Below are 13,128 nucleotides of genomic sequence, written 5' to 3' on the forward strand. Positions count from 1 at the left end.
AACTAACAAAAACATAAAACAGTAACCACAATCGCAAACGCCACTGTGCAGGACTCGTGCAAATCGGAGCCCGTCAAGAGCCACCCAGGAACCTGGAGTGCCTGCAAATTCGCAGCCAGCACAGCCGCAGGCGCCAGGGGATGCAAGCACGCACACGATGACCATGAGGAGGACCATGGCACCTGCAACCCCGAGATCGTCTCGCACATCTTCAACGTGAGCGTCTAACTAGGCCGATTTACACGCTTAATACCAACATGTGTGGTCAAGCTCCCAACTTTGATGCATAGGTTAGGCTGCGCAAAGTGATTTGCCTCTCACATCTTTATTGTGCGCCCAGTGGAGTTACGCTGTAGCAAAGAATCTAGCCACTACAAACTTTTGAGTCTATGGACATTACTAACAAAGTTCGTAAGTATTAATAATAATAATATTTGGGGTTTTACGTGCCAAAACCACTTTCTGATTATGAGGCACGCCGTAGTGGAGGACTCCGGAAATTTTGACCACCTGGGGTTCTTTAACGTGCACCTAAATCTAAGCACACGGGTGTTTTCGCATTTCGCCCCCATCGAAATGCGGCCGCCGTGGCCGGGATTCGATCCCGCGACCTCGTGCTCAGCAGCCCAACACCATAGCCACTGAGCAACCACGGCGGGTAGTTCGTAAGTATTGTGAGTATTCTTAGTAGTGAGGAAGTATACGATTCGGTTTACCGGAGCAAGCCAATTGTTCTTAAAGTAGGTGAATTGCAGATGATAATGATGTCAACTAGACAGCGCATTATTGGAAGCTGCGAACAACAGTGTATGTGTAATATACACTAAGAAATAGCGACGTAACGAGTCGATTAAGATTTTCTTATTCATGTCATTTTATATGTCGCAATAGCAGGATTAAAGCTGCTCCCTGCTTAGTAAGACATCCGAGAAGGTGTGCAAGACCTCATAAAATATTTACGCACACTACACAGATTTCCAACGTGCAACGTCTACTCGGGTACTCAACCAGCATAGTGTTACACTGCGATGCAATGCAAGAAAACATCTAAACTAATATTCCTCTTTCTCCCAACACCCACATTCCACAAACATTTTGGTCGTCTTGTACACCCAATGGTTCTCACAAGGCTGGCCGTGAGCCGCAATGCATTCTTTATATATTGGAAATGTTGTATTGTGTATATAAGAGGTAATGAGGACTCTGTCATGTCATAGATTTAGCTCCTGGGTATCGAGAAATATTAGAAATCTCAGTAGGAATTCATTCAGGGACATAAGCCCTAACTTTCAACTAGTTTCTCCCAGTTGGTGTAATGTTCTGAACCCTGCATTTTTCCTACCGAACACCTGATCCATTCCACGCAGTACTCAGTCACACCGGCAGATACACACGACGAGTCCGAGTTCAAGAGCACCGTCTATCTGCGAGTGGCCGGCAACCTGGGCACGCGGAAAGCGATGCACTACCTGGAGCGCTACATCTGCCCCAAGTGGCACGCCAGCGAGCCCAAGAGGATGGCCGCCCTGTGGGCGCTGAAGCAGGCCTCCAAGAAACACCCTCGTCTGGTAAGCGTTTACTCGGTGATGCCAGTCCATGCGCTGCGCCGAAGAGGCGAGCTCTGCAGGCTCCAAGCGCACAGCTCAGAGCAACGCGAAATACCTACTCACTTGCACTACCTAGAACAATGTTTTTAGCCCACAATGCGAAGGCTTAACGCTATTATACGAAATACTGTACTTTCTCAAACATACGTAAAATGGCAATATAGGTCGACCCTTATACGTTGAACTTCCCCAGATAAAAACACAATACTTCGTATAAACAGCGATCACATTCAGGTATTACATTTATTTTAATCGCCCGTGACAGGTAGCCCAATTCTAGACCTTGAGCTGGGTTACTTAAAGGGGGCGAAATTAGTTGCACGAGAAGTCGAAACACAAATCCATTATTTCTCAAGAAATTGCTAATTAACTTCTTTATCAATTACGTTACGGCACATATTGCGATTTACGAATTCTAGCCGCTGAGTTTCCAAAGGATATCTACATAGAAGAATAGTTAGGATGGCATAGGCTTCGAGATATACGCCAGAAAACTAGCGATAAAAAGAGCACTATTGTCGCACCTTATTTTTTAAGGAAATCGTTTTTATGCATTGAAGCACAAAAGTAACTGGAACGCCCAAGCATTTCATCGTACACTGTGGCAGTGAATGCCTAAAAGATGGTGTCCTTATGAAAATTATTTCCAAGTGGATACACCTTGCAAACTCATTGGCTACAATTCATAAATTGCCAGGTGTGCCGTAAGGTAATTAGGAATTACTTAGTGAATATTTGTCTATTGGTTGAATATCTGCTACAATTTCTCGTTCAAGTAATGTCCATACCTTTGAATAATACATTTAAAGAGTAGAATTACGCAAGCTGCCACAAGCGATTTTTAAATGTTCTGTAGAAATCAAGAATGATCACCTAGTAGGATAACCCCTATCTTTTTTCGGAAAAACTGAAAGCTTGGAGCATGACACACCTTGATTTACCGTAGGCTCTGCTGCTTAATCTCGTCAGTCGATGCCACAAACTGCATCCTCGTCGGAAGTGGCAGGGGAGTCATTTTCATCTGATGCTTTGCAGCCATTGTCGCCATACAAAATAGCGCCGTACGCGATGCCTTCGAGCGCGTTTTAAATGCAGCTCTATCTAAAGCTAGTCTTAAGTAATCTCCAGAGTGTCACTGCGGCGCGTTCGACGAAGTACCTCCGTTAGCTTAATACCATTGCTAGTTTTGTTCACGAACATAATTCAGTGGCTCCTTTTGGGTGACGTTTTAGAGCGCAGCTCTTTGGCGTCCGTTCCTGGGTTTCGCGTCGTCGTCGGCGTCGTCGTCGTCGGCGTCGGCCTCGTAACCAGCTCGCCTCCGCCGCCGCGCTCCGCCGCCGCGCATGCGCCGCTGCTCCGCCGCCGCGCATGCGCGCTGTCGGCTCTCCGGGCGAGGGAGGATGATGGAAGGGAGGAGGAGAGACTGTGGAGGAGGGCTGGCTACACAAATGGCTCTTTGGCGTCCGTTCCTGGGTTTCGCGTTGTCGTCGGCCTCATAACCAGCTCCGCCCCCCTTTCATCCCCCCAGCGCTAGCAGCGACCGACTGATACCGCTTTCGTGAGTCCGCTACCGCACTCACGAAAGACGTCGTGCACTTCCTGCAACTCGCATTAACCGTCCATCGATCCACACCGATGTTAGTAGTGGGGGACTTTAATGTTGACATAAAGACAAACAGCAATTTCCTAACACTTATGCGGGAGAACATCCCGTTCCTCTCGCTCGTAACGCGTCCCACGGCTGTGACAACCTCGCGAGGCACTTGTATAGATCTCGTCTTTGAGAATCAAGCATTGGTGTACCAAGTCGAACATATATCAGTCTATTTCTCCGACCACAAAGCTTCCTTCATGACTGTCAAGAACTGTTAATGGAGTCTTTGTTAAAGGAATACGTGTGAAAAATAAAAAAAAAATTCTGTGATAGCGCATACATGTGTTGCTCGATTTCTTTGCCTCAATCTATCGAAAAGGTGAAACAGCTTATTTGCTGCGCTCAAATTTCGCATTAGGAAGTAACGTAATCGTCGGTAATTTTTTATAAAAGAAAAAGATTAACCTATACTTCAATAAATACAGTATGTGCCAAAACCATAGTGCAGATGTCACCGCCTATTTTGGATCATGTTACTACAAAGTCAGCGCCAGCTGCTGCCGACTCTCTTAAGATTTCTTATTCAAACAGCATGTCAATTTCTCGAGTATGTGGCACTGTAGTTTCATTTTTACATTTTCGGAAGACGTGCAACGAGATGAATACTTTGAGAATTCAGCAAAGTAGACGTTAATGTACAAGAACATCAGATCAATAGAGCAAGATTATGACAATTTAAAGGGTAACGTTCCTATTACGTAGCAACTAACATGCATAAACGACTACAACCTGACCTAATCAGACCTGCCTTACGACCCCTAACCCTTCACCATTTGAGGAGCCAAAGGTGCCAGTTGAGTTAGGTGTTTTATTATTGTTCTATCATGTAGCCCTATGGAAATCTCATAGAAACATGGCGTATCTTTTTTCAAAGTGGCAACTGCTTCAATATATTTCTTGTTCTATACGCCTGTCCCGAACTTGTTGTGATTAGAACGCTTCATAAAGCAGCACCTCATTTCACACGACACTATGGACGGCAGTAATATTGTGCTTCCTATATGTCAGCAGATGTCCCAAGTGCGAATTAACCCCTGAACATCTATTGGTTCTTAGATCAAGCCTTGACATCCCATATCCACTGTGTATGTCGTGCGGGCCGAGCTGTTCTCACATTTTCTGATTTTTCTGCTTTCGTGTCGCAATTTAAGAGGCATCTATTACATGCTTTTCAAACTTCCTCTCACTCACGACTGTCCACGAAGTCCTGTTCTCGCGACCCGCTTTCTCTCGCTTCCTCGCAGGCACACTCTATCGCCTTGCCGATATTCTACAACACGAGCGAACCGAGTGAGCTCCGTATCGCCTCCTTCCTCGTCGTCCTGTTCAGCCACCCAGAGCTCTACCTATTGCGACACATCGCCCGCGAAATGATCACCGAGCCCAGCGACCAGGTGGTGGCGTTCGTCTCGAGCGCATTCCGCTCCCTGGCCAAGTCCAAGTACCCCTGCCATCGAGAACTGTGAGTCACTCGGCTGACAAACGATAGTTCTTGTGTTTAGAACTAATGAAAGTGAAACGCGTTGTTAGTGATTCATAATACGGTGACACCGGCGTGCAAACAAGGACGATAAGTGGAACAAGGACAACAAACAGAGGAGGTGTTCATTTACACGCCTGCTCTTCCGTACCACTAATGCGTTCATCTAGGCTAGCCGACAAGTATAATTTCTACTGGTGTAACGCATTTGGGTCATACTTTCAATTCATGAATGCCAGCTCATAGATACATTTTGGAAAGTAACTATCCTGCCTTGAAACTTGATGGACCAGTGTGAAATTGTAAAACAAGTTGAGGTCAACGCAGCGATCGACGAGCTGGGGTATGATACATATGAGGTTAAAATTCAGGAGGACTCAAGTGGATTTGGGAAAGAAGAAGAATGATCCATCTAGTTCACATTAGTGTCAGAGGTAGCCCTTGAAGAGGGCAGAGACAAAGGGTCTGTGCTGCTGGATAGGCAACTGAGATTGGACTGTGGAAATAAGGCAGCCCTCCCCCTTGTAGTGGACTTCATACCATGTTATGATGAATATGATGACGATGAGTTAAGGTATTCATTAGGTATTCAGCGGTTGTGCCCAAACTTCTTGGTTATTGTAAGATATGTTTCTACCAAAAAACATTGAATTACACTGCAGCGGAGATAACAGACGAATAGGGCCGTCTGAATATTTAAGAAAATTGGACTACCAATATTCTATATATAGTATTTTTATTCGCAGCAAGTATTCAAAAATTCTCCACAATTTTACATAATACGAATATTCGAAAAAAATTGCTTATATTCCTTGCCGCCCAAAAGCAGAGGCAATTCCTTGTGCATGTCTAGATCTAAACCGCGTATCTGATCCCAATTTTGTGCAACTTAGCACGCTACAGCGAGTCTGCGGAATTAAAGGGAAGCTGAAAGGTTTTCCAGAAAAAATGAGTGAACATCTGTACATAATGGTTTTCAACCCTCCGAATTCGAATATCATATCGAAATTGAGCGAAAGAAAGCGCAAATGTATTTTATTTCGACGAAAAGTGCAGCAGCGGACACGCCCAGCTCGCGCGTCTTGTTTCCGCCTGTGATTGGTCGGTGCGCCTCGTGACGTCAACTCTGCCGCTGCCGACCTCTGCCGCTACACATGAAGCGCGGTGCCAGGTAGTTTGGTGCTGTTTTTCTGAGACAGTAATGGAAAATTCAGAGAGACTGCGTTTTTCTGAGGAGTTCGGTGTTACTCCTTACATGTACGAGCCGATTTCGAAGAGCCGGCTTCTCGAAGAAGCAAACGATGCTTGTGCGAGCAGTGCTTTCGACACGAACGAAAGCAAAGTCTTGGGATCTCCTAGTGTTGGAAATGCTCTTTGCTGAGTATGTTTTTTGCAAAGCGATCTAGTGGTCTCGCCGATCTTTCGCCGATATACTGAGCTCGTTTCCGGTCAAACAACTGTAGTGTTGTGTTCCTGCATGCCTCCTCGTGGAACGTAAGCGGGGATGCGATCGTGGGCATTTGTGCGCCGCCAAAGCTGTCGGCAATCTACAAAGATGGTTTAAACGCGTGAAAATCTTCCCGGTTCATGCAGTACGTGTAGTGACCTTCATCTGTTGACTACCACTCACGTTGACTACCACTCACGTTGATTACCACTCACGTTGACTACCACGCACGTTGACTACCACTCTACATACACGCAGACGCACCAACAAAGGAATGCATGGTCGATCAAAGCAGATTACGATGGCACGCACGCAGAAACAAGCGCGGTCAGGCACGGTCGCGGACGCTGCGAAGGAACGAAGCAGAGTTGACGTCACAACACCGCGGTTTCCGGTCTCCGCTCCGCTCGCTCACTCAAAGGGGGGCGGAGCTACAGCGCAATTTCAACCGACGATTACGTCGCTCCTAATTGAAATAAAACCCCCAAATTTTACCTACATGGTTTATAAGGCTCCCGCATCCGTATATGAGCGTCTTATTGAATTCGACAGACTCTTCAGCTTCCCTTTAAGTGCGTAGTGTTAGCTCCGCCGCCAGATGACGAAGCAGTGCGCCAAAGCCACCATCTTAGTGGCAGTGGGCATGGGTATAGATTCAATGGTCCAATCAACAGCGATTTCCATATTTGCGAGCCTGCAAATATGACGTTCAAGATTATATGACGGCGCAAACATGACGGTCAACATGACTGCCCGTCAAGCGCCCATCTTGACCGTCAACGCAGCGAATCGCGTTCCTCTTCATATAATTTTTTTAGCACAGAGCGATAGGCGATACAGTTCCGCGACAAGTGTCAGAGGGCAGCCCTGAAGGTATGTCTATCACGACGCTTGCGCGGATCGCAGAAAAGCACAGATTATGCCTCGCACATGGTTCGGCGCTACCTGCACTCATGAGCTTATTGAATGACCAAAAATGCGATTAATAAAAGGTGGTAAAGTATCCAATGCTCCCTAGGTAATAGGCATTTGATGATGTATAATCTTGCACAGGTTGGCGAGACAAGAGAGCGTGAATCACTCAAATCTTCGGATTAAAAGAGAGTTAAGAAATTCGTACTGTTAAGATTTATTAGTCTATCAGCCTAGTTTTTACCGTTGGCGACGTACTTGCGGCTTCTTATAGTCAACTAACTTACTAATACTTACATACTTACTTCTTGTCCTGAAGGTTTAGCTGCATGAGCGATAGTATCCTGATTGTATGGTCACGTTTTCACAGGTTACCATAAAGGAAAACGTCAATGCATGCCTGTGTGCCAGAACCACTCACACTCAGGACACTTCTAAACATTTAGCTTTGATATAAGATCACACATTCACTCGGTGCCTTTATAAACCCACTGATGACTGCTCGCCGGAAAGAAGACACGTTCGATTCCATACTTGCTCTCACTTCTCTTCCACAGTGCCCAGCAGATGCGCTACGTGCTGCCAGAATGGGATGACGACACAAGGTTCAGGAGACCCATCGACAAGGCTTCGTCTCACCTTATCATCTCTTCCACATACAGCCGTAAGCTTACACCCAAATGTCTAAAGCCTGTTATTTTCTGTAGAACATCTGACAATTTCGACAGATGTGTTCCTGCTACTATTCCACTATTGGTGTTACTCTGTTCCCCTTGAAAGACTGCTGTCAAGCTTCGGCACATACGAGGGTGGCGATGTGGGCTTATTGGTCGGTCATCAGTGAAAGGTATTTGTATAGCGCAACAAAACAAGGATACAGGAAGAAACGAAGACGAATACAAGCGCTAACTATCAACAACGAAAATTTACTTCCGTGTCGATATCATCGCTATGCACGTGGTTGCTTGGGGGCGTAAGTATGACCGATCCCTGAAGTAAATTTTTCATTGTTTGTAGTTAGCGCTTGTCTTCGTTTTCGTTTCTCCTTGTGTCCTTGTTTTGTTGCGCTATGCAGATATAGTTCAATGATTCTGCACTTTACCTCTTCGGACAAAGAATCCACAGCTCTCGCGCGAAGAAGGTCTCGCGCATTTCTACGTCGGGAAGTTAGGCATGCGCACATTATGCGCAAGAAAGGGGCAACCACGGTCAAAGGTCTGGGAGGCTTGCCAAAGCAACTTTCGCCTGAATAACCTTTAATAATACGTCCGTAGACCGAGTCCTTTATCATCAATTAAACATTTCGCAGTAGCCTGACGGCAAATAGAATTTCCGCATGGGCAACCACTTCCCTTGTTTTTTTCTCTTCTTTTCTTTTCTTCAGCTTTAAGAAGCATTAATTTCTTTCTGTTCACTGAACAAGCAGGAGCGTACTGACCAAATAAGGAACAAATAACCGCCAGGCAGAAGTCTATCTTTGTTACGATTTAGTCGCGTACAGGTCCGAAAGCTCGGGGCTGCAATGGTTCCATTTTTCGATGCAGCCAAGTACGACTACGGTGGCATGACGTCCTCGGTGATGATCCGCTCGCACGACAGCTACCTGCCCCGTAACTGTTATATCATGCTAAGGGACTACAAGGCTGGCCACTCCTTTGACACACTCACCCTTGAGTTCGAGAGCTGGGGCATGGACAAGACCTTCAATCACCTCCTGGGTCCACAGCCCGGATCCACGAAGAACCTTTGGAACTTCATGGGCCGTCGTCGCATCCCGCGTGATGCATCAGCTAAAGAACGAAAGGAGATCGAGGACTCCGTGAGTGTTTTTAAGGCACTGACTAAATGATTATCGACGGGACAAATCTTGTATATATGAAGTGCCTAATCACAAGCTGATTGAATATTGTGTTGGTAGCTTTGGAGTGTTCTGACAGTGCTATGAATGTACTCAACGCTTTAGGGTTCTATAACTATGATGCACGTCCCTTGTAGCGACAACCGGACTCCATGAATGCCTGTTCGCCTGTTCGGTAGCCTGTTCGGCTACGTAGTAATGTTGAGTTGCTCTCTCACACGACATTTGAGCACTTCAAGGAAACGCTGAAACGTTAAAGATGTGTCACGTTTTGGGGCCCGCAGTTGTCACGGTAAACATTTGTAGCCTTTGAAAGACATTCTCGTATCACAATCTGTCATCCTGTCATTACAACAGACGCGATTTTGTACCAATGAGGGCGATTTCTGTATTTACGAGTATAATTGTAGGTGTTGCGAAAGGGCCAATTTTGACGTGACTACAGAAAATTTCCTCGTTCGGAAAATTCCGAAATTCCGTTCCGAAATTGTTAATTCTAACAAATACCCACTTATGAAGACAGTCATTGTTCATTGCACGTTTCCTTATATATACCAATTACCAATCAGGGTCGATATGTATTTGTAAAATTGCACTGAAATGCATTGTGTTCGTGCTTATAATTTTCCCCTAAAGGCTTTACTCTAGATGCGGGATAACATTATATTTTGTTTTCACTTGGTTTGCACGAATTATAAAGAGCGCCATTGTAAATTCGCTGTATTCTTTTCATGATTGGGCAGTACAAGACATGGTACGTGTGTTGGTCTCTTTAGTTTGCGCCCAGCAAATTCAACAGCTACGCTACAAATTGAGTGCGGTTTAGCTACCTCTTGTGCCTTCAGACATGGCTTGAAGTATGACTTGTTTCAGGCTTCTCTCAGACGTCTTCAAATCATTAGCAAATATTTGTAGACATTTGCATAGTCAATCATGTTTTTTTTGCCTACTTATTCATTCACTTCTGACACAATTTACGCGTGAATATCAGTGTGCGCTAACACATTTTCTTTTCGACTTGGGTAACATGTTTAGTACCAAAGGAGGAGGACCGAATGGAGACCTTGACCCCGCTGTAGTATATGTATAAAATAGCCGGAAATGTGCGAACTGCCACTCTTTCCGTGTCATCACCCGCTTCGCACAGTTAAAGGTGGGTTTTATTGTCTTCTCTGCAATGCGCAGCTGCACATCGCCGACCGAGAGTACGACCCGATGTACGCACGTCTCAGCCTGTCCATCTTCGGAAAGACCGTCGACACTTATAGCATCGACGAGAACCTCTTAGCCACATTTCAAAATAGAGGTTGGTAGTTTCACTATCAAGTTGCAATATGTGGTAGTGTGCATGTGAGACGTGAATCGGTTTCTATTGTGCCCTCAAAGAAATGTTAGCTCCCTTAAGGTCTGTTCTTGTCAGAAAACATATACTGTTATCTATCTCGCGTGCCTTTCTTGTCTTTAACGTTGCGCGCTCGGTAATTTCAAGTCGCGAATGAGATGAACGTTGTGAGCGTGACGTAGCATTCTTGACACCAGCAGCGGCGCAAGCGTGCATTTTTTTTCTTTTAAATAAATGAAACGCAAGCAGGAAGGACGATTGTGACGATTTGGTAACATGATATGATCCAAAGTGGGCAAATTATTTTATACTGTATTAGCTAATGATAATTATCTGGAGAACCAGTTAAAAACAATATACGCAAAATACATTACCATGAGAAAAGCTTCAGAAGGTTGGTTTCAGGGGCACCGAAAAGCAGCGTTTAGGCACGCGCCACCTCACATGATCGCAGTGGAAGCTGGGTTTGTTCAATAAATTTTTACCCACCTCTCACTCATGTACTGACAACGCTCATAGACCGCTTCATTTAAAACGTGTGCCTCTTAGTTTATTCTAACTAATACATAAGAAATCAGAGCGTGAAATGCGGACCACTAGTCTCTATTTAGTGCGGTATTAGGTGAGCAGCTACAATGCATGCAACACGTACGGCATGCTAATCATGCTCATCTTATCTATACGGCTGTTGCCTCATGAGATAGTGAACTGGAGGGTTAGATAGCTTGATGGAGGAGAGAATTTTACGAGGATATGGATAAGCTCGATTGAAGCTAATCAGATATGATTGGAGACCGCTGAGAGGTATGCCTTCATATGATCTCAATAGGCTGCTACTAAATACTACTCTAACAATAAGACATGTCTTCGTGTTATTAACAGTTACTGTTATCGTTGTAACGTAAACGCTCATGCGACCTCATATCTCCTCGTTTGTTTGGCTGACCGCGGAAAATACGCACAGGAATATTTTTGCAGTCCATGATAATGTGTCTATGCACATAGTCTCTGATTACGAGTACGGGTATGTCTATGCTAATGCTGTCCGCGGCTACTACCAAAGAATGAAGACACATTAGGTTTGTATTTCACCGCCATAGCAATCACCATAGTTTCCGCAGTACATTATACACCTTGTGTATATCCGTCGGAGAGTGAGGTTTGACTTGAAGTAATTTTATTACACTTATAGATTGTCCTCGTGCGGACCAAGTCAAATGAACTTACGTGTGAAACAAGAATGGCAAAAACATCCAGCATCACGTTTCAAGTGTCATTTGTATTTTCATCAATATATTCTCGCAAGTACGAATTGGGCTGAATAAATGGGCAAGCGCTTTTTCCAGAAAGAGTAAAGGCTCGCGAGCTATGTTTTTCAAAACCGGTAAGGCAACCAACGCAAGTCGCAAAGCATCCTTCCCATTCACCCACGATGAGGACAAAGCAATCCACACGTATGATGTTGGGACACGCCATGATAGTCAGAATTTCCCCAGCCCAGGAGGTTGGAATGTGCGATGTGAGAAAGCAGAATTTGCTTAATTCTGCACCTATAAGGAACATATAGGACATAAATTCAGCACTTAAACGCCTGTAGTACTCCGGCCATAATACGTGAAATGCGCTACTCAGCAACAGAATGAGATATCGTTAGGCTAACTTGTTCGACATCTTGGGAAGGGAGTGGGGAGGCGTCTTTCCTGTCTACTCTGTGTTTTTCGCTACGACATCTACGCTCCTTTTTTTAAAGAAATATGGTATATCGTACTCGAAAATAGCAAGTTTATGGCGCTACAGCGGTTGAATCTAATACCTTCCATGTTACTTCCCACTGTACTACGCTCCTTCAGATAAACCAGGGGAGGCCGTTCAGAAGTTGTTGGGGGCCGAAGTCCGCAAGAAGTACTTTTACTTGACTAAAGACGTGACTGTGCTGATGCCGAGCGAGCTGGGCGTGCCAGTCATCTTCGACTTCAAACAGGCTGAGTTCATCTACGGAAAGCGAGAGAAGATGGGTCTCACTCACGGCGACAACGCAGAGCTCAACTTGGACATCAAGCGCCACTACCTGTGAGTACTTCTGCGGTTAATCCCTAAGCCGAGGGTTGTTTTCCGTTTTCCCACCTACCTGGGTTACTGGGTGGTACGTGGTCTTATTGGTAGAGAATCAAGCGGATGTGGCGAGGGAACCGGGCTCCAAAGCAACTGTCGTACTAGTTTGGGTCACTGATTATGTACCATCGGGTAAGCGGAACGCTTCATTTACAAAAAAAAAATAATATTCATCGAAATTGTTTGCAGTGCGTGACAGGATATCTTTAGAGAATCCTGCCTTTTATATATTGACACGCGCGCACCACGCAGACTTTCTTGTCGCGCTGCTAGATGGGGCATCACGTCCAGAGAAAAAGCGCGTGAGAAGAACCCTGCTGCATACACAACTTTACACAACGCGTCTCTGTGGCGGCAATATTGTGTGATAGTAGGTTTCGTCAATGTTAATCGCTTTAACGGCGGCATTCATGGAGAGATAGCTACTCCCACAATTTCCACTATAAGATTTGCATAAATGCGAGCCGTACGGTGACTCGAGTATGGAAGGTGTTAGTTGAATCTTGTGCCCAATGATGGCGGGTATATACCGGTCTGCAATACATTTCGGATGCAGACCCAAATGGTTTTGCACCCATTTGGTTTTTAATGCACCTTTCTTTCCCTCGTTCCAACCACTTATGTGAAGCTCCATGTATGTGGTAAATAAATGAACTTGAACTTGAAACCCCTGAATGTATCTCAGAGCCGCGATTACTCGTGACCTACCTTGTGAG

At 45.2% G+C, this 13,128-nt stretch overlaps 1 protein-coding gene and 1 long non-coding RNA gene across 2 annotated transcripts in view; one reads left to right on the top strand and one right to left on the bottom strand.

Moving 5' to 3' along the window:
* Positions 1–8,897, bottom strand: part of LOC135903673 (uncharacterized) — a 222,405-nt gene extending 213,508 nt beyond the window's left edge. Inside the window, exon 1 of the long non-coding RNA XR_010564885.1 lies at positions 8,769–8,897. This is a non-coding gene — a long non-coding RNA (uncharacterized lncRNA). The remainder of the gene's footprint in view (positions 1–8,768) is intronic.
* Positions 1–13,128, top strand: part of LOC135903669 (vitellogenin-6-like) — a 43,225-nt gene that overhangs the window by 15,337 nt on the left and 14,760 nt on the right. The window contains exons 10-16 of the mRNA XM_065433993.1: positions 52–216; positions 1,368–1,568; positions 4,506–4,723; positions 7,658–7,764; positions 8,645–8,919; positions 10,144–10,264; positions 12,151–12,370. Of these exons, the coding sequence (XP_065290065.1) occupies positions 52–216; positions 1,368–1,568; positions 4,506–4,723; positions 7,658–7,764; positions 8,645–8,919; positions 10,144–10,264; positions 12,151–12,370 (1,307 nt within the window). The remainder of the gene's footprint in view (positions 1–51; positions 217–1,367; positions 1,569–4,505; positions 4,724–7,657; positions 7,765–8,644; positions 8,920–10,143; positions 10,265–12,150; positions 12,371–13,128) is intronic.

The sequence above is a fragment of the Dermacentor albipictus genome, chromosome 9 (assembly GCF_038994185.2).
Source record: "Dermacentor albipictus isolate Rhodes 1998 colony chromosome 9, USDA_Dalb.pri_finalv2, whole genome shotgun sequence".
Taxonomy (NCBI): Eukaryota; Metazoa; Arthropoda; class Arachnida; order Ixodida; family Ixodidae; genus Dermacentor; species Dermacentor albipictus.